This window comes from Herpailurus yagouaroundi, unplaced genomic scaffold, assembly GCF_014898765.1.
Source record: "Herpailurus yagouaroundi ecotype Mexico unplaced genomic scaffold, PumYag 199, whole genome shotgun sequence".
NCBI classification, from domain to species: Eukaryota; Metazoa; Chordata; class Mammalia; order Carnivora; family Felidae; genus Herpailurus; species Herpailurus yagouaroundi.
In genome coordinates, this window is record NW_024412430.1 from 18,368,908 (window position 1) to 18,396,882 (window position 27,975).

Below are 27,975 nucleotides of genomic sequence, written 5' to 3' on the forward strand. Positions count from 1 at the left end.
CATGGCTGGACAGTCCCTGTCAGGGCCTGGCCACCGTTGTCAGCACTTGGCGTGTGCCGGCCTGCCTGACTCTCACAACGGCTCGGCCCCTTTTGCAATTGAGGGAACTGGGGCCCAGAGCGGTTAAGCAACCCGCCCAAGGTCACAGAGCCGGTACGTGTAGGAGGGATATCCATAAGATATCCATAGAAATGTGTTTCCCCTTCTTTATGATAAACTATGAGCACAGAGCACTGCAGGTCGGGTTTATTAGTAAAACATACTGGTTTCTAGAACTATCAGTTTAGGCCTTCTTTAAGGGGAGTCTCTTAGTCATGTTCATCTGGACTTTTTTTTAAATGTTTCCTTAGTTTTGAGAATGAAAGAGACATAGTGCAAATGGGGGAGGGGCAGAGAGAGAGGGAGACCCAGAATCCGAAGCAGGCTCCAGGCTCCAAGCAATCAGCACAGAGCCCGATGCGGGGCTCGAACTCACGAACTGGGAGATCGTGACCTGAGCTGAAGTCGGACGCTCAACCGACTGAGCCCCCCAGGCCCCCCAACCCCTGGACTTTTTAAAAATGGGTAACTGCTGTTATCCCAAACTTCGAAAGATGAAAAGGATTCTGGATCCTTATAAATGGCTTCTTTGTAGTATCCTGAGCTGAAACTTAAAAAGTTCGCCGAGCATAAAATAAACTCCCGTTTAAGCAAAACGGAACTTACGGTATGGGCAATTTAAGATCACCCTGTTGAAGTTTGAGGGATTGAGATACAGAAAAACTTTTTAAAAATGCCTTCAGTGTAGGCAGAGCACCAGCATAAGGAGGTATGGGTGAAGTTGAGGGAGCAAACCCACCGTTTGGCTATTTACTAACTATGGAGTGTCTGTTATTAGATGCCTGTGGATATAGTGACAAAGATCCTGTTCCAGCTCACCACTTTGGAGTGTGGAGGGGACAGACAGTATCCCACACGTGCACACACAGCACTGCAGTTTTATTACACGAAACCGAGAGGGGCCGAGTTCTAAGACAGCAGGTAACTCGAAGCGGGCAGCTCCCTGAGAAAGCGGTGTCTGAGCGGATATCTGAAGTGTGCGTATTTCACATGTCGGCTGGGAGAAGAGAGGATTCTGGATACAGAGTGTACCTCCCCGGTACGTGTGCCAAGATGCACAGACAGGAGGAAAGGAGACGAGAGGCTGGTGGGGTTGGGGCTCAGGGCACAGGCGTAGTTAAGGACTTGGGCTGATCTCATGGGGCTACGGTGCATCCAATTCCAGCCTCGCCCCCTTTCCTGAAAACAGAACTCCAGAGAATTCAGGCAGTGGGCAGAGACCCCTTGATCACAGTGAGGACAGACCCAGCCCACAGGCCCGCAAGATGAATCGTAATCGGTTGGCTAATTCTAGTAACTAGTAGTTTCCTAGTAATGGGTCAGGGGTGGGCACATGGCCGGTGCTGGCCAGTAAAGTATAAAGGGAAGGATGCTGGAGAGGTCCCGGGAAAAAGCAGGTTTCCAGACAAAACCTCAGACCTCAAGAGAAGAGGACTTTTTGCCCTGCCTCGCTCATCCTGACTGCACGTGATTGCGTGGCATTGTGGCCATCTGGGATTGGGGACAGTCCTCATGACGCAAGGCCACCGTGCTGAGGATGGCCTAGGGGAAACTAGAAAGAGTCTGGGTCCTAGACATGGCCGAGCCGCTGATGGAACTCTGCAACTGCCTCCGCCAGCTTCCTGCTGTGTGGGGTCACTGAGCACCTCCGTAGAAGTCACATGTAGTCTCTTACAGCCCAGGCAACCCAGACTGACTTACATGGGAAGGCTTTGTCCCGGCTCGCGCTGTGAACCCCCCGCACCCTCTCCACCGGCTCCCCCAGCTTCTCCGTGTTGCCCGATTTGGTAAGCCCATTCTGAGTGTTTTCATGGCCAAATGACTTTCGATGTCGTTCACCGCTAAGCCAAACAATGATTTCTTTCTGTCACGTTTTGCTTCTGGGGTTAATTGCCTCTTTTTCTTCCTTTGCTTGCTGGTGGGCCCACCCAGGCCCTTTCCCCTGATCCAGCGTGACCCGGTCACACAGCAGGCCTGTCCCCAGGCTGCCGCCGCACACCGCCTCCCCTTCTTGTCTGAGGGAGCCGTCCCACGCCGGCCTCGTTCCTGTTTGCTCCTTCCTTGGGGGGCTGCGTGTCACCGGGAATGTCTCCAGGACGCCTGCCTCAGCAGATCGGGGTGCTGCGGGGCACAGGCTTTGTACCCCTCCCCGTGTCTACACCCATTCCCTCCGGCTTCGGGATCTCTTCTGGCCACTAGCCCGTCAGCTTTACATCTCTGTTCCCGGCCTCTCCTCCGAACATCCACCTGCCCCTGGCACATCTCCACGTGGCTGTCTGACGTCCACCCCCCAACTCGCTTTTTCCATCCTCCCCGTCATAGAAAACGGGGATGCCATTCACTCCGTGGTTCGGGCGAAAGACCTCGGGGCGTCCCTGATCCCCTTTCTGTCCTCCCACAGCGACGAACCCCAACAGCTCTACCTTCCAGTGGCGTGTCCGGCAGGGCGGCTCCCCTCCTCGCTGACCCCCTGCTGCCTGGGGATGAGCAGCCGCCGCCCTCGCCCCACATCAGCCACACTCCGGGGTTTCCTGAACCCTCCAGGCATTTGCCCTCACTTTGTCCTCCCTTGGGCTCCCTCACTCACAGAACACTCACGGGTTTCATTCCCTCCCTTCATTGAGTTCTGTCCAAATGCTACATCTTCAGAGAGGCCTGCCCTGTCCACTCTCTCTAATGCTTTATCTCCATTTCCCTCCATAGTTCTCTTTTCTACACAGAGTTTCTGACATTAAGCCACATCTCTAGGTGTGTCCGTTCATTGTCTGTCCACCTGCTACAGCCAACGCTCTAGGAGGCCAGGATGTCACTGTTGTTGGTAGTTCTGTATCTCCAGTGCCTGAGGGAGGGCTCAGTGAGTATCTGTTGATGAAGGGATGGATGGATGGATGGATGGATGGATGGATGGATGGATGGAGGGAATTCTACGTCTAGAATTTAAAATAATTAACATTCCTAGACATGATCACTGAAATTCAAGTGGACACCACTGGTCTGATGGGCTGCATTAGCACAGATAAAATTAGTGGACTAGAATACCAACATCAGAAATTTTACCAAAAAACATGGCGCCTGGGTGGCTCAGTCGGTTGGGCGTCGGACTTGATTTCGGTCATGATTCCATGGTGGTGAGATCGAGCCCCATGTCGGGCTCCGTGCTGAGTTGGAGCCTGCTTGGGATTCTCTTTATCCCCCTCCCCCTCTCTCTGCCCCTCCGCCCTGTTTCTTTCAAAATAAAGAAATACAAACTTTAAACAAAAGAAAGAAATTTTACCAAAATGAATCATGAAAGAACAAAAATCAGAAATTTTGAAAACAATTAATTTATATAAGAAGAAAAATGTATACATATAAAGAAAAAGCAGGGCTTTTTTTTTTTTTTACTGTGGTAAAACACACCTACATAACAAAATTTACTATTTTAACCACATTTGAGTTTATGATTCAGATCCTTCCATGTGCTCTTGACTATTTGTGTATTTTCTTTGGAAAAATGTCTGTTCAAATCCTTTGCCCATTTTTTATGTGGACTGTTTGGGTTTCTGTTATTGAGTTGCCGGATTTCTTTACGTATCCTGGATATTAAGTTCTTATCGGATGTATAGTTTGCAAATATTTTCGACCAGAAATGGGAGCTTTTGAAAGAGAGTTCATAAATAATGTGGAAGAAATCGTCAAAGAAATAATCAAAAAATTGTTCTAGGACCGAAGAAAGGCACAATTCTTCAGCTCGAGAGGACCCACCTAGTGCCCGCAGAAGAACTGAAAAATGTTTCATGTTACTACATATAATACCTAAGTCTGTGTGCTGTGTCTGCTCCAGACTGTGGGTAGTGATGCCCTCAGCAGAGACTGCCTGGGATACTCACCTGAGCCCCGCCCCCCCCCCCCCAGACATTTCCCTGAGCAGAGCCAATGTTGTGGCTCGTGCTGCCCTTGTGGTTCTTATTATGATTGCAGGATGCCCCTCAGTGACATCCATCAGGAAACTTCAGGGAACAAGATTTATTACTCACAGGTCAGGAAGGGTAGAGATCACAAGTAGAGAGAGAGAGGACAGGGGTGGGGAGCAGAGAGAGAGAAAGAGAGAGAACCCCAAGCAGGCTCCATGCTGTCAGCACAGACCCCAACGCAGGGCTTGATCCCACAAACAGATCAGGACCTGAGCCGAAATCCAAAGTCAGACACTCCACTGACTGAGCCACTCAGGCGCCCCTGGAATGGGTGTCTTTTGAAATGGACGCCTCAGCAATCAAAAGCTTAATGTTAGGCACTTACATGATACTATGTGCATAGGTACATACTAGATTATACAGCTATATAATATTGGGTATACAACTCCATTATACAATATCGTATACAATATTATACAATAATTATATAATATTATGCAATACTGATTTGGTAGTCGAATCAGGAAGGAAAGGTGGTGGTTGTGTAATTAAGGATCCCAAGACGAGATCGTCCTGGATTATCCAGATGGGCCCTAAATCCAATGGCAAGTGTCCTTATAAGAAGCACGGAGGAGACACGTGGAAAGAGGAGAAGGTCACGTGAAAGTGGAGGCAGAGACCGGAGCAAAGCAGCCACCAGCCAAGGGACACAGGGAGCCACCAGAACTAGCAAGAGCAAGGAAGGATTCTCCCCTAGAGCTTTCTGAGGGAGTGCAGTCCTACAGACCCTTGACTTTGCACTTCTGACCTCCAGGACCGTAAGAGAATACGTTTCTTTCGTTTTAAGCAACCCAGTTTATGCTAATCTGTTACGGCCGCCCTAAAAAACTAATACAGATTTTGGTCCTGGGAAGCCGAGTGTTGCTGTGCCAAATACCTCCAAGTGTGGACGTGGCTTTGGAATTAGGCAAGGGTAGAAGTTGGAAGAATTTTGAGCTGCATGAGAGATACAGCCTAGACTCCCCTGAAGAGACTATTAGTAAAAATAGAGACTTTAAAGGCGATCGGGTGAGGGCTCCGAAGGAAATGAAGAGCGTGGGGAGAGAAGGATTCTGTCACCTCCAAGAAGGCGTAGCTCGTCATTAGCAGAATGGTGGTAAACACGGATGTTACGGGCATGTCTGCTGAAGTCTCAGAAGGAAATGAGCAGCATGGTATTGGAAGCTGGAGGAAAGGTGAGCCTCTCCTTGCGGTAGGCCGGCAAAGAACTTGGCTGACTCGTGTCCTGTAGTCGTGTGGAAAGCAGACCTTGTAAGTGACGCACCTGAACAATTAGCGGAGATTTCTCAGCAAAGCGTTGAAGGTGCGGACTGGTCCCTCCTTGCTGATTATAACAAAATGGGAGAGGAAAGAGGTAAGTCGAGGAAGGCACCGTTAGGCAAAAACAAAACCAGTGCTTGATGATTCAGGAGATTCTTGGCTTATCCACATTGCAAAGGATGAAAAATGAGTTGCTTCACTGTTTTTTGTCTATCTTTCAATTTTTTTTAATGTTTATTTATTTTTGAGAGAGAGAGAGGGGGAGAGAGAGAGAGAGAGACAGAGTGCGAGCAGGGGAGGGGCAGAGAGAGGGGGAGACACAGAATCCGGAGCAGGTTCCAGGCTCCGAACCGTCAGCACAGAGCCTGACGCGGGGCTCGAACGCATGAACCGCGAGATCGTAACCTGAGCCAAAGTTGGACACTTCACCAACTGAGCCACCCAGGCGCCCCCCAAGAGTAGCTTTCCTGTTGGGGAAGTGTGCTCAAGAGAGAGGGCCAGGGATGAGGCCGGACAACCTTTTGCTGAAGAGGTAAGCAGGGGACTCACAAACCCACTCAATCATCTCAGCAGAGCCAGGAACAGACGTGGGGTGTGCCAGAAGGGTCTGTGGGGGACCCTCTTGCCTACTGGCATGAATCCTCATGACAGACCTGGGAGACCCACAAAGTTTTTGAGAATGTTGTGTCAGCGGGACACCGCCAGCTTGGCCTGAGGAACAGAGACGGGACAAAGTAAAAGAGGGCTGTCAGATTTCCAGAATTCTGTAGCCAGAAAGTGGGCTGATCGAGCCACTCAGTTCTATGCTGCCCTTTCAGAGAAAGCAAGAATGACTCTGGGGGCAGAGCCGTGAAGCTGGAGGTAGGAGGGGTGGGAGCAGAGGCTCAGCCAGCTGCCGGGGCACGGAGGCCGGAGCTGTGGGCCCAGACAGTGCAGCTTCAAGCCACGGAGACCGTTCTCAGACCTTGAAACCAAATGTAACTGGTTCTGCTGCAGTGTTCTTAACCTGCTTGGGACTGGTGACCTCTTTGCTCCTTCCGTTTTCTCCCTTTTGGAATGGGAATACCTATCCCATACCTGTCTCACCATTGCATTTTGTACGTGATCTTCTAGTTTCATTGGCCAATACATCGAGAACTTTGTCCCTGGATGCATCGGGCCGGCGCTCACCCATCTCTGATTCTAATGATTAAGATGATGATATTTGGGACTTTCTGAGCTCGTGATGTGTAAATGTGGGTTAAGGTTTTGAAACCGTTGGATGGGATGAATGTATTTTGCATGTGGGACAGACGTGAATTGGGTGGCCAGAGATTAGACTATAGTGGGTTGAGTGGTGCCCCCTCCCCGAAAAAGACATGTCCACATCCTAAATCCTGGGACCTGTGAGTATGGCCTTATTTAGAAAAAGTTTCCTTGCAGATGTGACTACGTTAAGGCCCTTGAGATGAGATCATCGTGGGTCATCACGGTTGGTCCTTAGTCCAATGACAGATATCTGTTACCAGGCACATAGAGGACAGACGGAGAAGAGAGGGCCATGTGAAGACAGAGGCAGATTGTGGTTATGCAGCCATGAGCTAAGGGAGAGCCACAGAAGCCGGGCGAGACGGGGAAGGATTCTTCCTGTTGTAGCAGCCAACTCCCACATAACAAATGCTCCCAAAGCAGCGGCTTGCAACCGAGGGGGTGGGAGAAGTTCGGGGCCCCTCGGCCGTCTCTTTCTATCTCTACGTGGTCCCCACGCGATCTCTCTGCATGCCAGCTGAATCCTACTGTGGAAGCCACCACAAAGATCTGCCCAGCCTCACGGGAGGAATCGTAGACTCTCCCTCTTAATGGGTGTATCCAAGAATTTGCAGATGGCACTACCAACTCGGTCCAGCAGAGACGGTGAAGTCGACCGCTCAGCGCTCAGCATCACCTTGCTACGGGGGACAAGGAAGCTGCAACGTGTACATCCCAGCCACCGCGAATCATCTACCCAGTTAAGGGCTGGCTGCCTGGGAAAATCTATGTGCCCGGATCCTTCCAGTTTTCCATGAGAGCAGGAAACAGGAGGACCTCCACACGTCAGCAGGGTTTCGGTAGCCTGAGGGTGCAGGTGCTGGCTGTTGGGAATAAAAGCCCCTGCGGAGGCAGCAAGCACATGTACAGTACTGGGTCCCAGGGGATGTTGGCAGAGCACCTCCATCATCAAGCACGTAGTGCCCATTCCACGTGGAAATGTAGTGCACGGGGCTGGTGCCAGCTCACGGTATTGGGGAGAGTCAGGATTACTCAAATAAAATAAGTGGCCTTGGGGAAATCTGTTATTCCTTAAGGAAAGAATAATTACAAGGCCCGTACCTCTCGTCATACAAAAATACAATTTTCAGAGGAATCAAAGAGCTAACTGTCAACAACAACAAACGGACGCAAGCATGGGAGGAAAGCGTAGGTGTGGTGGAGATGGCCCTTCTAAGCGAGATCCAAATCCAGAGGCAATAAAGGAACAGACTGCCACATTACATAAAACCTAAAATGTAGCTGTGACAGAGGACAACAAACAGCTGGAAAGAAGCGGGGCAAAAATGTCACATATGAAAGAGGAAGATAGAAGATACTCAGAATGTAGAAAGAGCTCTTGTAAATCCGTAAGAACATGAAAGATAACCTATAAAAAAAGTGGGCAAAGAATATGAATTGGTGACTGAGAGGCTACAAATGTCAATAAAAAGTTGTTCAACCTCATGAATAACCAGAAGCATACACAATAAAATTCAGTGAGGTACCATTTTATCTCCATTAAATTGGCAAAAGTTTTAAAACGATTGATTATAGCCATCATGAGCTAGAGTGTGACTACACTTGGAAACAGTTTAAATTGGTTGAGCCATCCTGGACAACAGCTTGGTGGTAGTTACCAGAGCTAATACTGTTGTGCACTCTAAAATTCCACTTTGAGAAAGCGCTTCAGGAATATTCCCACAGAAACAGGAAGATGTAGACTGCAGCATTGTTGGTGACAGAGGGAAAAGTGGAAAACAACCTAAGTGTTTACCAACAGGAAAATATTTAAATAAAATGGAACAAGAAATATGTATATACAACACGTTATTCCAAGAAATAGTCTTCTTCATTAACAATATAAGATGTAGAGACACATGGAAAAAACATTACAAGAAAAAAAGAAGAGAAAAAAAGCAAAACCAAGCTGTAGATCAATATTGTCCCCAGGGTCCCAGTTACATTTAAGAAATCCAAACCAAGTACGTATACGCACACCATGTTTGCAGGTGCCTACGAAGGTTCTAGATTTCACACCAAACTGCTGTAGGGCTTAATACACGCCAAGCGTTTCGTCTATGCAGGACACATGGTAAGGGCTGTGTTAGAGGTGGCCATTTGCATTTATATTTCTGTAAATATATAATAATGCATTCCTGGGTTACTTGTGTAATTTATAAGAGGACTTCTGTGATTGCCTAACACTGCCTGCCCAGGGCAAGGCCATTTATTATTAGTCCCTCCCTCCCGAGAGCCCCGGCACAGGGTGTGCCACCTCACAGCCACAGGGGAACACCTGTCACAAAAGCCATCCCGCAGTTCCCACCCCTCTAGGCCTCCAGGCGAGACCCCAAGGTCTCCACCCACCCCCTTAAACCCCTACCGCTCGCTTTCCTCCAGTGCGCAAGCGCCAGGAGGCGTGCCCAGCGCTCGCCAGCCCCGCCCCCAGGAGCGAAACGTCACTGAGCTGCGCCGCGCTCTGTTTGACGTACCTGAGACCCGCCTTCCGGAAGGAGGCCCCAGCGGCTGACTATGGCGACCGCCGCGGAGCAGTGGGTACTGGTGGAGATGGTCCAGGCGCTCTACGAGGTGAGCTTGGCGGCCCGAGCGGCCCAGGACCACACCCGGCCCTGGAGGGGTGGGACGGCTCCTGTGGGTTTGTGGTCTGAGTCCCGGGCAGGGTTGGCTGGGTCACGCCCGGACCTTCGTCGTCCCTCGCTGGACAGGCTCGCGGGGGAGGCACGGGCGGGAGCGGGAACCGAGGGTCTCCGTCCGGGCACGGGAAAGGAACAGGTGGGAGGGGGCGCTGGAGCGAGGCTGGTCCTCAGAAACCAGAGTTGGGACTGATGGTGAAGCAGGGTGGTGAAAATGGAGTGGAAGATCTCAGCCTGGGAAGGTCCTAGGGGTTTCAAGTCCTCGGGGCTGTGGATCAGGTAATAGGGGAACGAATTGCAGTAGAAAGGAGTTCGTTTTTGTCGGGGCCAGGGTTTAGGGAAGCCGAATGATTTAGGAATTAGGAGTATGAAATAGTTTGTCATTCTTCCACATGCGTCTCATTTTCTGTCTTGTAAAGGTAGAACACTCTTTAGAGATTTTTAAAGGCGGAATGATTACGAGTGCTTTGAAAGGCTGTCTGTTTCACGTGTGTCAGGTGATAGCTATGATAGCAGAACTTAAGTCTTAGAGAATGTTCATTCACTTGACATGTGTTTACTGAGCTTCGATACCCCGTCCGGTAGAACTTTCTGCATGTTGTGTATCTGAGCTATTCGGTGTCGCAGCCACTAACCACAGGTGGCAGTTAGGCATTTGGAATGTGTCTAGTGCAAGTGAGGAACTAAGTATTTCATTTCATTTCATTTCGATGTATATTTACATAGTTACGTGGTGACTAGAGGCCAAGGTATTGGGACAGCACACATCTAGACACTAGGGATAGTGCAGTGAACAAACATGCAAAAACTCCTGTGCTTATAGAGCTCGTATTTGTTTAAAGCAAATACCAATTTTCTTTTGATGATTTGTTAAAAGCTTAACATAGCTGCCTACTGCCAGGGGAGACCATGGTGTCTTCCACTAAAGAACTTACCAGGGCTTCCCGAAAAACAGTTGACAGAACAGGTGTGGTGTAAGTGATGGCTGATACTAAGCTAATTACAGTAACTAAGAGAAGAGCCACTGAAATTGAATTTTTTAAAAAATGAATAATTTTCTGTTGTATGTTGTTGCTTCTTTTTTGAAGGGTGCATAACTGACCAAGACTCGGGTGTCCTCTTGGATGTAACATTTCCAGGAAAAGAAGCTGCATTTGTGATTTTGATTAATTCACTAGACAATTGGTATCTCAGTTTTTCTTAGGATGGTTTCTTTCTGGAGTGGGATGCTTCGTGATTTAGCAGACGTTTGCCTACTGGAATATAATTATTGAGAAAAGCAAAACAAAGAAGTAATAGTGTATGTAACCTTTGTACGTAGTCAGAAAGATATTTGCACATTGACTTAGGAGTTCATCTCTGAATTTGCAGCTTTCCTGTTGCCATATTCTGAATTTTTTTAAACTATGGTAAATCATCTTCACTTTCTTTCTGTCTGATGTTTCAAAATAGTTTGTATTTACATTTCTGACTGTCTCTTTTAAGTGATTTTTCCAATGACGGCCTGTTGGAGTAGATCACTCTGTAACTGACTGAGGTTTAGTTGCTATCTGGAGTCTTCCACATGTACTTACCGTGTCCAGTTGTGCAAAACATAAAAGTCAGCTGTACGTCTTGGAAATGTGCACTTGAAGACGTGGCATGGAGAATTTCAGTAAGGTGCCTATATGCCTGTTGACATGAAACACACTGCATACTTGTGGGGAACTACTGCAGAAAAAAGACCTGACGTTCCTTTAGTCATTTATACAGTCTTCTTTTTGTTTGTTTTTTTCCCCAGCCATGTTCCCAGAAGGATTTAAGGAGGCTTATTAGAGGCTTATCAGATAGAATAGAGTGAGATGTGCAAAACTCTAAAAATAGTGGAAACTGATTTCCGCGTAACTCTTTTGACTGATCTGGGGTAGATGAGGATGGCAGCAGACGGGCGAAGCTATGCAGCGTTCATTACTGTCCTTTCCCACCAATAGGAAGGCACCTCGTCTGACGGATCTGATAGTTGATATTGTTTGACCTGTTGGGATTCTGCATAAGCTTTTATTTTAAAAATTAAATTCCTTTCCTGCAGAGGTTTTAAAGCTGCACTATTAAAGATTTATCACGTGAAGGAGAAATTACCAACTGTTAGAAGTGGGGATGGGGCGCCTGGGTGGCTCAGTCGGTTGAGCGTCTGACTTCGGCTCAGGTCATGATCTCACAGTTTGTGGGTTTTAGCCCCACATCAGGCTCTGTGCTGACAGCTGGGAGCCTGGAGCCTGCTTCAGATTCTGTGTTTCCTTCTCTCTCTGCCCCTCCCCTACTCACACTCTCTCTCGGTCTTAAAAAATAAAATAAAAGATTAAAAAAAAAAAAAAAAGAAATGGGGAAAGGAATGAGTGGAAATGAAAGGGGTTTGAAAATAAATCTTAAGAAATAATAGGTCATGGGAGACAATACATACAGGTGCATTACATTTTATGTGCAGATTTTGGAAGGGTTCACTTCATTTCTTTTTTGGTTTTTGACTCACTCTTAGGCTCCTGCTTACCATCTTATTTTGGAAGGAATTCTGATTCTCTGGATAATCAGACTTCTCTTCTCTAAAACTTACAAGTTACAAGAACGATCTGATCTTACAGTCAAGGTAAGAAATTAAATTTCTTTTATTATTCACTGTATGATTATAGTGGCTACATCTTTCCAAAAAGTACTTGTGGCGACTGAACTAGGTATGTTAAAATGTTTTCTGTTATGTAAACAAATCAAAGACCATGAAACCTCAGGGTACCAAAATACAGGGAAGCCAGGAATAAAGTCAAGACCGAGAGGAATACCACGTCAGAGACCTCTGCACGTGGCTAGAGGCCAGCAGCAGTCTTAGGAATAGATGGTAGAAGGGAAGCTTCTGGATTTCGATTGTCGATGTGCAGGATTACATGAGTTGCTCAGGAAAACCACCATAGTTTCTGAAACCTGAATGAAGGTTTTCCCTGTGTTCTTCCTAAAGGAAATTTGGGGTTGAAAAGACTCTTCCCACCTCCCTACCCCAAACTCAGTTTTGATGCCTTCTCTGGTACGGGGCCCAGCTCAAGGCCTACCTGGGTGAATCTTAGGAAACAGAAGCGTCTAGAGGCCATGAGGAGTTCCGTGAGCCGGAGGGATGAGGGCGCTTGTGAACAGGAAGTGCATCCTGGTCACTCAGTAGGAGCACTCAGGAACTGTGCCCCAGTGCAAGAGGGAAGAGCGGTTGTGACTGTGGTGTGGTCTCTGTCGCCCAGGTTGTTTCCCCGCCCGGCCCCTGTAGCACCGTGCCCGAATGCTTATAAAAAGCTCAACAACTTGGGCTCACCCGGCAGCACTGAGTATAGCACGGAGACCGAGCCGTCCCAGGAACAAGTGCTGGGGAACAGAATGAACGCAGCAGCGTGGCCATCGCTTCCCCGGTTGCACTCCCTGGCTGTGGTCGTCCTGGTCGTTAATACTAATCGTGGGGGCGAGGGGGTGTCAGGCCATGTCCCCCCCGGGGACGTGCAGCAGATGGTCCCCGGGCCATCGGAACGTTTTGTTCTGAGGGCAAAAACGTTTTGGAGGCCTGACTAAAGCAGAGTAGGAGAGATCTCATTGTGTGATTTTGCATAACCTTTTCTAGGCCAATGGATCTTTGAACCTGTGTTTGGAGACATATACTAACCTTGACCGGAGATGCCCGCCCTCCCCCCCTCTTGTCCTGACTACCTGTGGGATTAGCATGCCAGGGAACACTCTGGACAGCACTGCAGGAAGACTGGGCCATCTGGGGCAGAGGTCCTTGGCGTTTCAGAACTCCTCGGGAGTGATCGGGTGGCTGTGCAGCTGGTTTCTAGCTCGGCTTTTTTTAAGGGGTGGATCATTCGTAGTCTTTTGAGTTTTCATTTCTACACATGGCAATCCGTGCACATAGACATTTTTTTAAAGAATGACCAACCGTGATTTTAGGGCAGTCCTCTGAAAGCCAAACTCGGCGAGATCCGGTACCCGTGGCCATCTTCCCCTGAAAGCCAGGGAAGAACACAAACTGTGACCGTGGCAGTGGTGCTTGCAAGGCTTGCCTTCTGGCATCACAGGCGCAGTGCCCGGGTCTGGGCTCTGTAGACCCGCAATCTGTCGCACACGAGGGGATCACTGGCTGCTTCTAACACCCGTCTCCACGGCCGCAGGTGGCCTCGGGGCTGCCGCTCTCTGCCGCGCGGTCGTCGGCAGAAGCAGATGAGGAATTTACTGGTTGATTTGTAGCAGAAATCTGGGGACAGGACGGTCGCCGTCCCGTGACTAGACCCTGCTGTGTTTTAACTCCTTTCCTCCCATAGGAAAAGGAGGAGCTGATTGAAGAGTGGCAGCCGGAACCTCTTGTCCCTCCCGTCTCCGGAGACCATCCTGCTCTCAACTACAACGTCGTTTCAGGGTAAATGGGTTCACTCCTCCACGGACTTGCCCTTGGTCTCCCGTGGGTATACTCGCCAAAGCACACACCGGTTTGTGTAGTATTTCTTTTTTAACAGAAATAAAACATTCACAAATTTCCGGAGATCGGAAACACTCTGCTTTAGATCCCAGTATATAACTCTGTTCTAAGGACGGTGTGGCCGTTGTGTATAGTTTCCGATTTGGGCATTGCAGTCCGTCCTTTTTTCTGTTAAAAAAATGATGTTTTGGGGAACAATACATGCTCACAATAATACGTCCAATAGCGAGACATGCTTAAAATGAAAAGCAGCGCTCCTGCTTTCCTCACCGTGGTTGTTTTTGAGTCTAGATCTGCGTGGGTACTTCGTGAGCGGGTGTTAGCAGAGTGCGCTCGCTGCCGTTGACTCGTCAGCTGCGGGCGACGCTGACTCCCAGTCCCAGCTCTGACCCTTGAGCCTGCTTGCGCCGCCTCCCTCCCTGCTTCCAGGGTCTTCTCCGGCTTTGACTCGGCTTCCCCTGTTGCATATCTTTCTTGCCGTATCTGCTTTCTTCAGCTAAGAAGTGTTTTAAGTTTACGGAAAATACCTGACACAAGCATACCCACCGCCCGGAATCAATAGGCATGAACGTTTTGCTGTCTTCAAATCTACCTTACAAAAGAAAGAAAACATTTCAGTTACTGCTAAAGAAACCCCTTCCCATCTACCACCACACAGGATAACCATTGCCTTGAAGTTGGTGGATGTCTCTCCTTTGCTTACCTTTTTATACTTTTAACACGTCTGCCTGACGCCAGGAGATGATTCAGTAGTTTGTCTATAAAACTGTGATGCAGGGTGTCTCCTGAGTGTGTATCCTCCCACTTCTGGTCTGATCCGAGGGAGTCTTGTATTCTTCATGTCATGGTTTCTTGGGTCCTACAGAATTTTTACGTGTGCTCACCTCGCACTTACCCGTCGTTAGTGCTGTGGTGAAGTCCTTCCCCCACCCAGAGGCTGAATTCGCCTGTTTCTGTATGGTGGTCAGCTCTCCCAGCATTCCTAAGTTGAATTGTCCACTTTCTGCCGCTGAGTAGAGATTTCCCTTCTTTTGTGTACATGTCCTTCTAACAGGTCTGATCCTGGCTTTGTGTCTGTTCTTTTGGTATATTTGTCCCTCCTTATGCCAGAACTTCATATAAACAGCACAGCTTAAGAATAGGCTCTGGGACACCTGGGAGGCTCGGTTGGTTGAGCGTCTGACTCTTGATCTCAGCTCAGGTCCTGATCTCCTGGTTAGCGGGATCGAAGCCCGCATCAGGCTCTGCACTGACAGCGTGGGGCCTGTTGGGATTCTGTCTCTTCCTCTCTCTGCTCCTCCCCTGCTCGTGTTTCTGCATGCACTCTCTCTCTCTTTCTCTCAAAATACACAGTTTAAAAAAGAACAGGCCTTGACTAGAGTGAGTCCTGCACCTCCTTGTTCTTCAGAATTGCTTGGACTGCTCACAACTGTCTCCTTCGGTGTGAGTGTCAGTGTGACTGATCACATTTGACCAAAAACGGAGCTTGGGTTTGCGGCCAGGCAGTGCACCGATTTGGATTAATTGGAATCTTGCTGATACTGAATCTTGTCACCACGTGCCCGGGGTGTCACTCGTATACTTAGGTCTCTTATGTCCTGCAGTAAAGTTACATAGCTTTCTTCATAAAGACTGCTTATCTTTTTTTTTTTCTACTTTTTATTTTGAAATAAGAGATTCACATGCGGTTGTGAGAAATAATCCAGGGATATCCCGCGTGTACCCTTCATCGGTTTCCACCCATGGTAACGCCTGCTTAACAACCAGGACGTGGATGTTGTGTATCTTTTAATAGATTCGTCTCTAGGTACCAGAGCGTATTCATTTCTGTCAGGAGGAGCATCTTCTTTCTTTCTGTTCCTGTGTTACTGCACACCTCCCCGTGCAGTGTCGGATGGGAGTGGTGACAGGGGCCTCAGTGTCTCGGTGGCTTCTCAGAGATCATCTGGATCAAGTTACGGTCTTCCTTTCTCTTCTCCATCTGCTAAGGGAACTTTTTTTAAATCAGAATATTAAGTGTTATCCCAAGTTTTCCTGTGTCTGTTGAGATGACAGATGACTTTTCTGCCCCAAGCAGTTACCGTGCCAGATTATACCGATAGGGTCTTTAAGTTATGCACATGCGTAAGTTTGTGTGAGAAAAACTGCCATCCGCCGTGCCGTCCGTCCTCACGGATCGTGCAGATCCCGACTGTCTAGAAGCGATCACGGTGTTTCTTTAGCCTCTCTTTTTTTTTCCTGCGATTTTCCTGTATTTTTCTAAGGAACTTGCTTATACTGTTATTTCTTGATTATATTCGTTCTTTTCCGGTTTTCATTTTGTCCTTGAATTGCAGGAGGTAAAGGCCGGCTCTCCGAGAACACACACCTGCCCTCCCCGGGTCGCAGTCGCCCCTCTGCCACCTTTGTGTGGCCGAGAAAGGCGGCCGCAGCCCCGGGAAGGGCGGCGGCCTGTGTGGCCCCGGCTGTGGTGCGGCCTCCTGGGCACCTGCCACGAGCACCCGCGGGCCTTTCCGCCCTCCTCCTGGCAGGTTTGTGGCTGCACCGCGTGTCCCTGGATTACTTGGTGCGCCCAGTTTTGTGGCCGCGTCAGTATCATTCATTGGTGGAGCTCGGCATCCTTTGTTTTCGGCATCGGGGTTACGTTTGCTCGCACGCTCCTGTTTTCCTCATTCGTTGGCCCGCTTGCTCGCTTCCCCACGTCGGTGTGACTCGTCCTGCCGTCTGCATTCCGAACGCTCACACGTACCCGCTGCCCGTAGCGGCCCGACCGCTGCCCAGAGCCGCCTTCCCTGGCCCCCCCACCTGCAGCTCAGGACGTGCGCAGAGCCTCCCGAGGAAGCTCTGTGGAACTCGTTTTTGGAGACCTTACGCATCCTAAAATGGCCTCGTATTCTCTTTGGCCCTGGTGTGCTCGTGTTACCGGTTCTTACTGGTCTGTCAGACAACCTCAGCGTCTGGTGACCCACAGCATCCATATTCTTGTCACCGTGTGCAACATTTTCACTGTCGTCGCGAGCGGTGTGTAAACAGTCGTAAAAACCACAGAGAATCTTGAAGGCCGTTTTGCTGTGGTTGATGATCTTGGTTACTTTTCAATTCACGCAGGAGGGCTTTTCATTCAGTGCCAAGCTGACGCAAGAGAAAGTGAAGTTACTTAACCTGGAGAGATTTTTTTCTTTAAAAACCAGCCTTATTGGCGTATCATCCGCGGGCCAGAAAAGCCACCCTTTGAATTCACCACGGTTGAGTGGGTTTTAGTATGTTCGCAGAGCTGTGCAACCATGGCCATCATCTTATTTCAGAATGTTTTTATCACCCCAGAAAGAAATCCTACAGCCACTCTTGTTCTCTCCCCTTCCCCCAGCCCCTGACGCCCCCTAATCTGCTTTCTCCGCACCTGACTCTTCTGGACGTTTCGTACCAAAGGAGTCCCGCAGTTTGCGACCCTTGGTGTTGCTTTCCTTCACTTAGTGGCATCTGTTCCAGGTTCGTCCTGGGTCATAGCTTGTGTCGGTGCTTCGTTCGGTTTTATGGCGGAATAATAAAATAATTTCACTCTACACTTGTCACACTTTGGTTGTATATTTGTCAGCCGTTGGGCGTTTGGATTGTTTCCACTCGAAAGAAGAAAAAGTATATCCGTATGTGAACTCCTATGAATGGCTGCGTGTGCGGGCACGGGTATTTATTTCTCCGGAGTCTGTACCTGAGAATGGGGTTTGTTGAGTTATACGGGGGCTTACTCTGAGGAACCACCAGTCCGTTTTACAAAGCTTCTGAATCGTTTTCCATTCCCACCAGCAGGACGTGAGAGTTGTGATTCTCCACCTCTTGGCCTACGCTTACCGTCTTTCGTCACAGCCCCCCCCCGGGGGGCGGGAGGTGGGAGGTGGGACCCCACTGCATTTCCCTGATGACTGATGAAAATGAGCGTCTTTTCATGTGCTACTTGGCCACTTATATATCTTCTCTGGAGAATTACCCGCTTAAGCCATTTTGCCCATTTTGCGGGGGAGGGGGGGTGGTTGTCTTTTATCATTGAATTGTAAGAGTTCTTTATATTTTTCGGATGCCATTCCCTTATCAAATATATGACAGGCAGATATTTCCCCCATTCTGTTTGTCACTTCCCTGATCCTGTGCTTCGAAGCACAAATGTTTTTAATTTTAATGAAGTCCAGTCTGTCTCTTTTGTCCGTTTGTTTCTTGTGCTTTTGTGTTAGATCTTAAAATCTTCCTTCTTTTAATCCGGGATTACCAAGATTTACTCCTTTGTTTTCAGAGAGGAGGGCTCAGTGTCCCATTTTTCATTCTGTAGACTTCTATCTGATTTCTGGTTTCAGCAGGGCCCCCTCCCTCCAGTTGTCCTTTGGACTTTGAGTTTATAGTCATGCCTTATCAGAGAGTAAGTCTCCTATCTTTCTACAGAGCAGGAAGGGGATCTGCGTGAATGATCTGTGCTTCTCCTAAGAAGGTTTTCAGGCTGCCTGTAGCCCGCCCGCCTGGCCCCACGTACACAGGCAGCCTTGTCCCCAGCGTGGGAGCATTTTCCAGGAGCTGGGGCCCGGCTCCTCACTGCCCGCCCACACGCAGCTTTCTCTCTGCTTTGACCTCTCACACACAACGCGTCCTCTCTCCTTGGGTCCTGCTCTTCGGAGCATCAGATACACAGACCTTGGAGACATTTTATGTGCCATCGAAGAGGCCACAGGTTGAAAGGGGTTTTTCCCTTCCTTCCGTTTTGTTTACCGGAAGTCACTGCTAGGTCTTCGTATTAATACGAAATCCTCCCGTTCCTGGAATAAACTCTATTTAAGCAGGGCCTTTTGGTAAGTTTGTGTACGTTGCTGGATTTGTTTCGCTGATGTTTGGGATTTTTAACACGTGTGTGGAAAAATGAGTTTCTTCTCTTGCTTTCCCTTCCCGTGCCTGGTCCGGTTCTGATATCAGATGTTACCAGTCTTACCGCTTCCTTAGCCACAGTGCCGTGGCAGTGCTCACAACACTGGCACCATCTTCAGCCCGTGCAGCGTGCCCTCCCTCGGGGCTGCGTGTACCGCAGTGGGGAAGGCTGCTCCGATCTTCCTTGAAGAAGGCGCCCTTTAGGTAGCGGGTGGGGATCACTGGTGTACGGAAGGCTCTGGTTTAGAGAACTACCTTGTGACCTCACCACTGTGGCCTTGCTCCATAAACGCTGGGGATTAGGGTCGTCTGGCTTTGGGGGGGGGGGGGGGCCGAGAGTGGCTGCATGCCGCTTGGACTGTCCACCGGCCTCAACCCCCGTCAGTAAGTTGCCCTGAGGAAACTCTGTCAGCAGTGTCATTTTTCGATCTTAAAGGCCTTCTCAGTCTGGAAGGTACTTTACTGACCCTCCTCCGCCTTCTGACAAGTGTGTGTTTGTTGTGGTGTGCGTTCTGTTGATCCTAGGTTTTTAATCCTGGATTTAACGTCTTCAGTGAGTTTGTTGTTGTTGTTGTTGTTGTTGTTATTGTTGTTGTTGTTGTTTTTTAATGTTTTTATTTATTTTTGAGACAGAGAGAGACAGAGCAAGAGCAAGGGAGGGGCAGAGGGAGAGGGAGACGCAGAATCCAAAGCAGACTCCAGGCTCCGAGCTGGCAGCACAGAGCCCAACGCGGGGCTCAAACTCACAGACTGTGAGATCATGACCTGCACCGAAGTCGGACGCTCAACCGACTGAGCCACCCAGGTGCCCCTTCAGTGAGTTTTTAAAGCTGTTTAAAGTTTTTAAAGGAAGTTTTGGCTACAGTCATTTAGTAATTGTCCGTTTCTTAATGTTTTCCAATGTATCAGCAGGAAGCAGTTGATAGGATTACGTTGAGCGTGCAGATGTAAAGCACACACAGTCCTTTGCATGCGGATGAGTACAGGGGCACATCTGTGGGGTCATGTTTCCCTTGTTTGTGTGCCTTTCTCAGCCAGATGTGCCAGGAGCTTGTCTTCTGGTTCATTTGAGGCCCTGTGTTATTTTTCTCCACGAGGGGCCTCTTGTAGACACAGGTGCTAACCCTCTCCTCTCCGGTCAGCACCCACACAGGGCAGCTCCGTGCACCTCCTCTCTGGTTTCCTTCCACCCCTTCTCCTCCCCACTGTAATACTTCCATTGAGCCGTCACTCGTCACTTGATGTTACGCACTGTATGTTATTAAAATGATGCATTTTATTATTATGCATGTATCGTTGATCTTAAAAATAGTTATTTTACCAGTAAAAACCGGTTTGTTTGGGAATAAAAGAAGATTGCAATTTTGGACCAGCAAGCTATGGCTAAACCACAGGCAAGTGCAGCAAAGAAGGGAGAAGAATGTTATTTCTCGGAGGAGGAGGAAGTCGAGAGGGGTTGTTTTAATGAAAGTCCACTGGAGGAAAGCGAAAGTCCAGGGAGGGTCAGTTTTTTATAGGAGATGCTATGTCCATCTCTCCTGTTGGGGCCTGTAATTGGTGGTTTATTCTGTCAGGGTCTGTAGTCAACAGTCCTTCCCGTGATTGACATTGAGTGGTGCCGCTCCCCTCCCAGCCTCACCTCCTGGCATCCGGGGTCCACTTGGGGTTTGCCTTTGTTAGTTGCACAGTGCCTTTGGAACCACATCTTAACGGTTTGTGAATGTATGTTTTTAATTTTGTGCTGCAGACTTCACTCTGATTTTTTATTCACACATGCTTTTTGAACATGCATTTGAGTGCCTGCTATGTTCTAGGAATGTGCTGAGCACATACGCTAAATCAAAATCTTGGTTCTTTTGGGACAGACAGCCCAACAGTCAAGTAAAAAGGATGTTAGCTGGTGTTAAGTGACAACAGGGAAACCTCAGAGCAGGGCAGACAGACGCTGCGGGGACTCCCGATGTACTTCTTGTTCAGTTCCTCTGACTGCTGCGTGCCATTCGGTTGTGTATTCGCTGTTTCCGTCACGATGGGCATCTCAGCTCTCCCCACTCCCCACTGCCGCAAAAAATCTGGCGATTATCCCCGTGTGGGGACTCTCTCTGGAACCAGGAGTGGGGGGCTGACACATGCCTGTCTCATTTCCCTGGGGGACTTCTCTACATGGTGATGCACCCATCCACTCCCCCGAGTTAGTCTATGGGGTCCAGTTTCCCCATAGCCCTGTTGGCTAACATTGTTTTATTTTGTATTTTTCTGATTGTCGGAGCCTTTGAGTATCATTTCGTCCACTGACTAGCTGCCGGGGTCTTCCCCTTGTGTGAGTGCCCCTTCATATGTCTCACCTCTTCTTTTACCGCATTCTTCGCCTGTTTTTTGATTAGCACGAATCCCGTGTACCATGTAGACTTTAATCTGTGGTCACTTGTTGAGGTAGTATTCTATTACGTTGACTTCAAGACGCACGTTCTTTTTGCTTTTCCTGTTTCACAACCTCTGAAGTGGGGATGAATCCTGCAGCTGAGAACCGTCGTTAGCAGTGCCGGGAGGGGGGGGGTGTCCCCACCTGTGTATCGAGCACTTGCTCACGGCTGTGCCCACTGCCAGCACTTCGGTTGTTACAGACGCTGCTGGCAGGTAAATCAGCGGTTGGCGGGGGAAGGGGCCCGACCCCTCCAAGCCGGAGACAAGAGGCTGCACTGACGAAGGCTTTGAACGTCCCTTTGTCAGATCTCTGCCTGTGGGTGATCCCGGCTCGCTTTTAGAAGTGTCGTTCGGTCAGGGGAAAGATGAGTTGAGTCCAGTAGGGAAGTCCCGGTGTCAGAATTTGGAGCATGGGGGACACTAACCTGCCAGGTAACCTCAGAGATGGTGGGGGAGCATCCTAGACAACACGGGGTCCTCCTGGTGGCGGGGGGAGCGTGTTGTCTGAACACCCGTGAAATCCACGACTCGGGAGAACGAACAGTGGAGACTTGGGCGAAGAGGTTAGGACTGTGTTGATGGACTTACCCTGCTTATGTTTTCCTTTTCACAAGTACGGACGTACTGGGACAAATCTGTGTCGAAGCGTACCTAGTAGAAGTGTTCATTAAACGGAAACTACAAAATTCTAACACGACAGAACGTTACCTTTTAGTCGGCACTGGTTTTCTTTCTTGGCGGTAGGCAAAAACCTACCGTTGGCATCTTAGATTCACTAAAGTACAGTAAATCTCTTTATCACCGGCTGTTGACTGTGTGGTGTCTTCATCGAACCAAAATTCTTCATTTTGACTCAGATTCATCCATTTTGGTCTCACTGTGTTCGGGGACTTACCAGCAATGGTTCCTACTCCAAGGTCACAAGGACATCCTTTTACATTTTCATCTGTTATGTCTTCGAAAACATCTTTTATGGTTTTAATATGTCTAGAATTAATCTGGGTACATGTTTATCCAAGTTTATTTTTCTCCATAGGGAAGAGAGGTGTGTAATTTGGTAGTTTGTGGGGCAGCTGCTGTCACTCACAGGTATTTGTGTGCACAGTTCTCTGGAGTTCTAGTCTTTCCTCGCTCTGGGTGCCTGTTCTGGCACTGGTACCCGACCCATGGTTTTTGTTTGTTTGGTTTCTTTAATGTTTATTTCTTTTGAGAGACAGTGAGTGAGCACGGGAGGAGCAGAGGGAGGGGGAAAACCCCAGGCAGGCTCCTCGCGATCAGCACGGAGCCCACAAACCGTGAGATCACGACCTGAGCCGAAATCAAGAGTCAGGGTGCTTAACCGACTGAGCCACCCAGGCGCCCCCTCAACCCATTGTTAATGGGGTTTTGGAATACTAGTTTCCTTCTGATAAAGCATCATCCTGTTTCTAAATTCACTTGAAATTACTGACTCTCACTAATAGTGAGGTTGTGAGTTTGGATTGGAAAGGGTTTTATGTTTCCTCCAGCTAGTCCTCTGAGGCCTTGATTATGGAGATGTCTTTCTAGATTGGCTTTATTTGCTCCTGGGAGAGACCCTGAAGGTTCTCATACTCCCGCGTTCCTTGTTACGTGCCCAGTGTGACGTTCCTGCTAGCCTGCGTGGAGCACAGGCGTGAGCTTCCATTTCTTGCTGGAGACTGGTTTCCCTCCCCGCTCCCAGTGCCGGACAGAAACAAGATCCTTGTGTCCCTACGCCGTGGTGCCTCTTGGCAGCTTGCCGGCTGTGGTTAGGGGCTTTGGGCGTACTTCCTTTTGACGGTTTGATTGCGTGTTAGTTTTCGTACAGTGGCCGTGACTTTTCCAGCAGCAGCCTTAGTACGGACTTGTCCACGCACGTGTTTTGGTTTTCCATGTCTGTGTGGGTGCCAGCACCTCCACACCGGGACCACCGGGAAACTCAAGGGCGAGAAGCAGGAGACTGAATGAACGCTGGATTCAGAAGCAGAGTAGGTGGCTTGAAGGAGAAGCCCCTGAGGCCAAAGGGAAGAGGGAGGGAAATATTTAGAGAGCACCTGTGACGGGCCAGGCCCTTATCTAGCAATGACCCTGAGAGGTGGGTTCCTTCCATACTTTAGAGATGAAGAAGCCGAGACCCCCAGCGGCCGAGGAGCGTCCCTGAGCTCCTGGAGCCACCAGGAGCCAAGAGGCAGAGGGCGTCTGTCTGGCTGACCGCAGCCCTTCCCTGCGTCCTCCTGCCTCTTGTACAGGTTCACCTACTTCTGTGAATTTACTTCGAGTGCCCGTTGTCTTCCTTCCCTGCGTTCCCACATGTCCTGTTTCTCGCATAAGAAGCCAGTTCTGATCGCACGTCCCGAGAGCCGTGTTTCCAGTCTTTTCTGACGGCAGCGCGTCTTCCAGAGCAGCGCGTGTGCACAGGGGTGCACGTGTGCAACTGAGGCAGGCTCGCGTCGCAGTCCTTGCCTTGGGCCTGTGCTCTGACGGCCTCCGTCCCGCTCGGCTCGCGGCTTCCTTCGGCCCCAAGAGCCTGGTCGAGACCACGTTGGCCTCGCTAGCTCGTGACCCCCGGTTTGGCCCCGTGTTTTTGAAGCGTGGCCTTGAGGAGTGTTGTCAGCAGGGGGCGTGGCAGGTGGCCTCAGTAGCTGTCTCCTGTCCCGGCCCAACTCCGGTCCGTGCTCCCGGGCTGCTGGCCACCCTGTCTGCCCCACACCCTACCTCTCGAGCAGTAATCCAGCACTAACTTCAGAACCCCTGCGTACTTTTTTCGGTGGCTTTCCAGAGTTAACGTGTATTTTTGAGCCACTTAACTACAAGGCCAGAGCTCGTAATGCCTGTTCTTGCTTTTGATGGTGATGTTTTTAGATTTCCTTCCTATTTGTCTTCTTCCAGAGTTTTTTCTGAGGTACTTCATTTACTTGTTTCTTCATGAGTTTTAAAATCAAAAAGATTTACCACTAATCTGTGTTGGAATTATCACTCACTTTTTTTTTTTTTACCTAAGTAGAACAAAGTAGCCTAATATGAATAGAGCTAATGGCCGATTTTTAACGTACCATTTGCTAACTGTACGTGTTAGAACTAACAAAAAGAGCTGGAAGACGAGGATGCAGGTCGGGCAGAATGACAACACTTGTGTGTCTCGTGAGCCACCAGGGTGGGTGGTGCCGCGTCCCTGTAACGTGAACATCTGTTCACAGGTACCTCTCTCCTCTCTTTCCCCAGCCCTCCGAGCCACAACATTGTGGTGAATGGAAAAAAATGTGTAAACTTCGCCTCGTTTAATTTTCTTGGATTACTGGATGACCCTCGGGTCAAGGTAAGCGGCCCCCGCGCTGGAGGCAGCAGGATTCCCTGCGAAACTGGGCCTGAAATAGACAAACGGAGGGCGTCAGGAAGGGCGCTCTCTGCTGCTGGTGCCGTCACTGTCGCCCGGCAGAGCCGGAACCTGGTCTCGACAGAGGGTGGGCGATACGGGCGTCTGACGTGGCTCCGTGGCGGTGACACACAGAGAGCCGCGGGAGGCGGCCCAGGTAGTCGTGGGAGGCACGTCTGGGAACCCAGTCCATCTCCCGTTGGGAGTACGGGCCAGGAAGCTGTTTGGAGGACAGACTTTTGCCTGGAAACGCCACAAAGTATAAAGGCATTGAGTTAACCAAGTTTGGATAGGTTAAAACACAACTTCTCCACGTTTTAAGTTCTGTCCCTAAATCTTTACATGTGTCTGCTCTTTATATCCTGTTGTTAGAATGGCCACAGTTCTAAGAAAGGAAGCAAAGTTGGGGGGCGGGTTGCCATGTGGGTTGAAGAATAGGATATGCCAATTTTGAACTCTGAAAGATATGTTATTAAAACCTGATTTTTCTTACATCCACGAAGGCAGCGGCTTTGGTGTCCTTGAGGAAGTACGGCGTGGGGACCTGCGGGCCTAGAGGGTTTTACGGCACATTCGGTATGTTTCTGCCCTCTCTTCCAAACTACTGCTTTTTTTTTTTTTTTTTAATGTTTATTTTTGAGAAAGAGTGCATGTGAGCAGGGGAGGGGCAAAGAGAGAAGGAGACAAGATCTGAAGCAGGCTTTGTGCTGACAGAGAGCCTGACGTGGGGCTCAAACTCATGAACCGCGACATCACGACCCGAGCAGAAGTTGGATGCTTAACCAACTGAGCCACCCAGGCACCTCCAAACTACTGCTTTTAAGAATTGACTCGATGTGATTTCAAAGCTCCTTGGGAAAGACATCCTGAATTCGTTGTGACGTTGGGTGGGTGAGTGCTGTCCGTGTTTGGCATCGTGGCGGGAGGGGCCCTGGTCTGAGACTGAGTGTCGCTCACCGAGAAAAGACACAGGTGCCTTAGGTGCACCGTCTCCCAGAGGGCGAGGCCCACGCCGCCGCCGCCGCCACCGCTGCTGCGTGTGCCCCGAGAGACCCAGTTTGTGTCTGTGTGTGTGACGGCAGGTGGCTCCGCTCTTCATAGTCGTGCAGGAACCTGGTTCTTCCTCGTAGCCTTCCTCCAGTGCCAGGGGGCACCGAGCTCGTCTGCCTGGCTGAAGTCGCACCACAGGTGGGGAGGGGTGCCTGCAGCAGTCCCTTCGAGGCAGGTGGGGGCGTCGCGTGTCACTGCCACACTCCAGTGTGGCACAGAACCTAGGTGAGGCCTCGCCGTGGAGGGGCTGGGACATGCCTCCAGCCGGGCAGCCTCCTCGTTACATAATTGTTCAAATGAAGATGTTACTGGAAATAATTTCCTGGCTTAGCAGCATCAGCGTGTGGGCAAGACAGCCAGGAAATCTCTTCCGTCTTCTATTTGTACTTCCATTTCTAGGCCTTCGTGTGGTTTTTTTTCACTTAAACAGTTAGGTGTTTTTATTTAAGGGAACACCTTTTCTTTATTCCTTAGCTAGCTTAGAAGTTAAATGATTTTTATTGGAAACAGACAACAGAGCTGGTGTCCAAGCATCTTAAGCTGGAAAAAATCTTGTATTCCAGCATTGCGGCCATTTAGAAGCAGCGTAGAAAGTTCAGAGAGGCTGCCTGACTTCCTGACAGTCACACAGCTCGTTAATTTCAGCCTTATGGCCAGAAACCAAGTATCCTGACTGCGAGTCCTTATGGGAAGATCAGAGACTTCAAGAGCGCAGATCAGCCTCCCTCTTTGGCCCAGTCTAGTGCAAACACGGTTGGTTTGCTTGGTTTTTATTGGTAGGGAATTATTTCCTAGAGATATAGTATTAGAAAACTAGAAAAGGCATTTCTTTATGGGGTTGTTTGCTGTTATCTGATCAACAGTATTTTCTATGATTTGCTTGCTGTGGTAAAAAAAAAAAAAAAATAGTTTTCTTACACGTTTCTCTTTCTTGTGGATTTTATTTGCACATGTGGCCTTGACCCCTGCTTCAGAGTTCATTTCAGAGGATAGATAGCAGATTTAATGCCAAATCAAGTCATGGAAAAAAAATGTTTCAGCTTTTCAAAACCAGTTTTTCCAGAGCTGGTAGAATAGCTCAGTCAGCTTTCTGTTTGGATCACCTGATAGGTTGTCACGTGCTCCCAAACGTGAGGTCTGTAGTGGATGGTTTGTAAGTTAATATTCTTGATGGAATAATTCAGCCCGTGCTATAAACTTCAGAAGGTTTATATAGAGAGTCAAAGGCTTCTCCCCGCCATTGTCTCTACCCCAGAGAAGACAGCTGCTGTCAGTAGTCAGCTGCTTGTTCATTCTTCCAGAGACCTGTTTCGGCAAACGCAAACCCCTTCCATACACACATTTCCCCAAACAGATGGTGGCATACCCCACACGTGCTCCGTGCCTTGCAGTTGGAGTGATTTTGTTGGAACTTTAAACTGGATTTGGATTTTCAGGGGTCTGAGTGGGTCCCCGGGGGCAGAGTAATGAGCACATCTGTGTGTCACCCCCTCTGTACTGTGCGTCCTCGGCCGGGTCTCCCGGGTGGTAACTAGCGGGGAAGGTTCGGACGGACGGCGGCGTCAGTGTGGAGGCTGGAGGCGGGCTGGCAGGGCTGGCGGTGTGATGGCCTTGTAACAGGACCCGGGCCCTAGCGCGCTGTCCTTCTGGTAAGCTGATGTCGTTCCTCCTTCACAGGCGTCCGCGCCTGTCACTTCTGTTCTTTCTCGTGTGGCTGTTGTCCACGTTTTCACGTTCTAGTTTTCCGACAGGATAGTTTGTATGTAATTATTATTTTTTTTAATTTTATTTTATTATTTTTTTTAAAAAATTTTTTTTTTCAATGTTTATTTATTTTTGGGACAGAGAGAGACAGAGCATGAACGGGGGAGGGGCAGAGAGAGAGGGAAACACAGAATTGGGAACAGGCTCCAGGCTCTGAGCCATCAGCCCAGAGCCCGACGCGGGGCTCGAACCCACGGACCGCGAGATCGTGATCTGGCTGAAGTCGGACGCTTAACCGACTGCGCCACCCAGGCGCCCCTAAATTTTATTTTAGAGAGAGAGCATGAGTGGGAGAGTGGGGGAGAGAGAGAGATTGAGAATCCCCAGCCACATGCTCAGCATGGAGCCTGACACGGGGCTTGATCCCATGGCCCTGGGATCGTGACCCAAGCCGAGATCAAGAGTTGGACACTTACCTGAATGAGCCACCCAGATGTCCCTGACAGTATGTTTTTTATATTTTTCCTTATTCTGGAAGGAGTTGCTTATATTACAGTTATATTAAATTACCTTGAAATTTCAGTGTTGGGTAAGATCAGAGAAGGTACTTAAGGTAAGTGAAGGCTAAAGTTTAAATCTCTAGAATAAACCTCCACAATTAAGTTATTCTGAATATTTATGGTATATTTGCCCTTTGCTCTGACCAACAAAGCAAACTGAAGACCCCTTTCCTCTCCTTTGAAGTTGCTTGTGCGCCCCTGCGGCCAAAGGCCTCTTTCCCTGGGCCCCCAGAAAGTTATTTTT

At 49.2% G+C, this 27,975-nt stretch overlaps 1 protein-coding gene and 1 long non-coding RNA gene across 2 annotated transcripts in view; one reads left to right on the forward strand and one right to left on the reverse strand.

Moving 5' to 3' along the window:
* Positions 1 to 3,723: 3,723 nt before the first annotated feature.
* LOC121013723 (uncharacterized) lies at positions 3,724 to 9,020 on the reverse strand. Its single transcript, XR_005782881.1, has 2 exons — positions 8,965 to 9,020; positions 3,724 to 5,372 (listed from the first exon to the last, which is right to left on the reverse strand). It is a non-coding gene; the product is annotated as an uncharacterized LOC121013723 (long non-coding RNA).
* A 26-nt stretch (positions 9,021 to 9,046) lies between these two features.
* The window catches only part of SPTLC1 (serine palmitoyltransferase long chain base subunit 1), a 52,337-nt gene continuing 33,408 nt past the window's right edge, over positions 9,047 to 27,975 (forward strand). Inside the window, exons 1-5 of the mRNA XM_040449512.1 lie at positions 9,047 to 9,170; positions 11,751 to 11,858; positions 13,561 to 13,655; positions 24,267 to 24,360; positions 24,921 to 24,993. Of these exons, the coding sequence (XP_040305446.1) occupies positions 9,114 to 9,170; positions 11,751 to 11,858; positions 13,561 to 13,655; positions 24,267 to 24,360; positions 24,921 to 24,993 (427 nt within the window). The 5' untranslated portion in view covers positions 9,047 to 9,113. The remainder of the gene's footprint in view (positions 9,171 to 11,750; positions 11,859 to 13,560; positions 13,656 to 24,266; positions 24,361 to 24,920; positions 24,994 to 27,975) is intronic.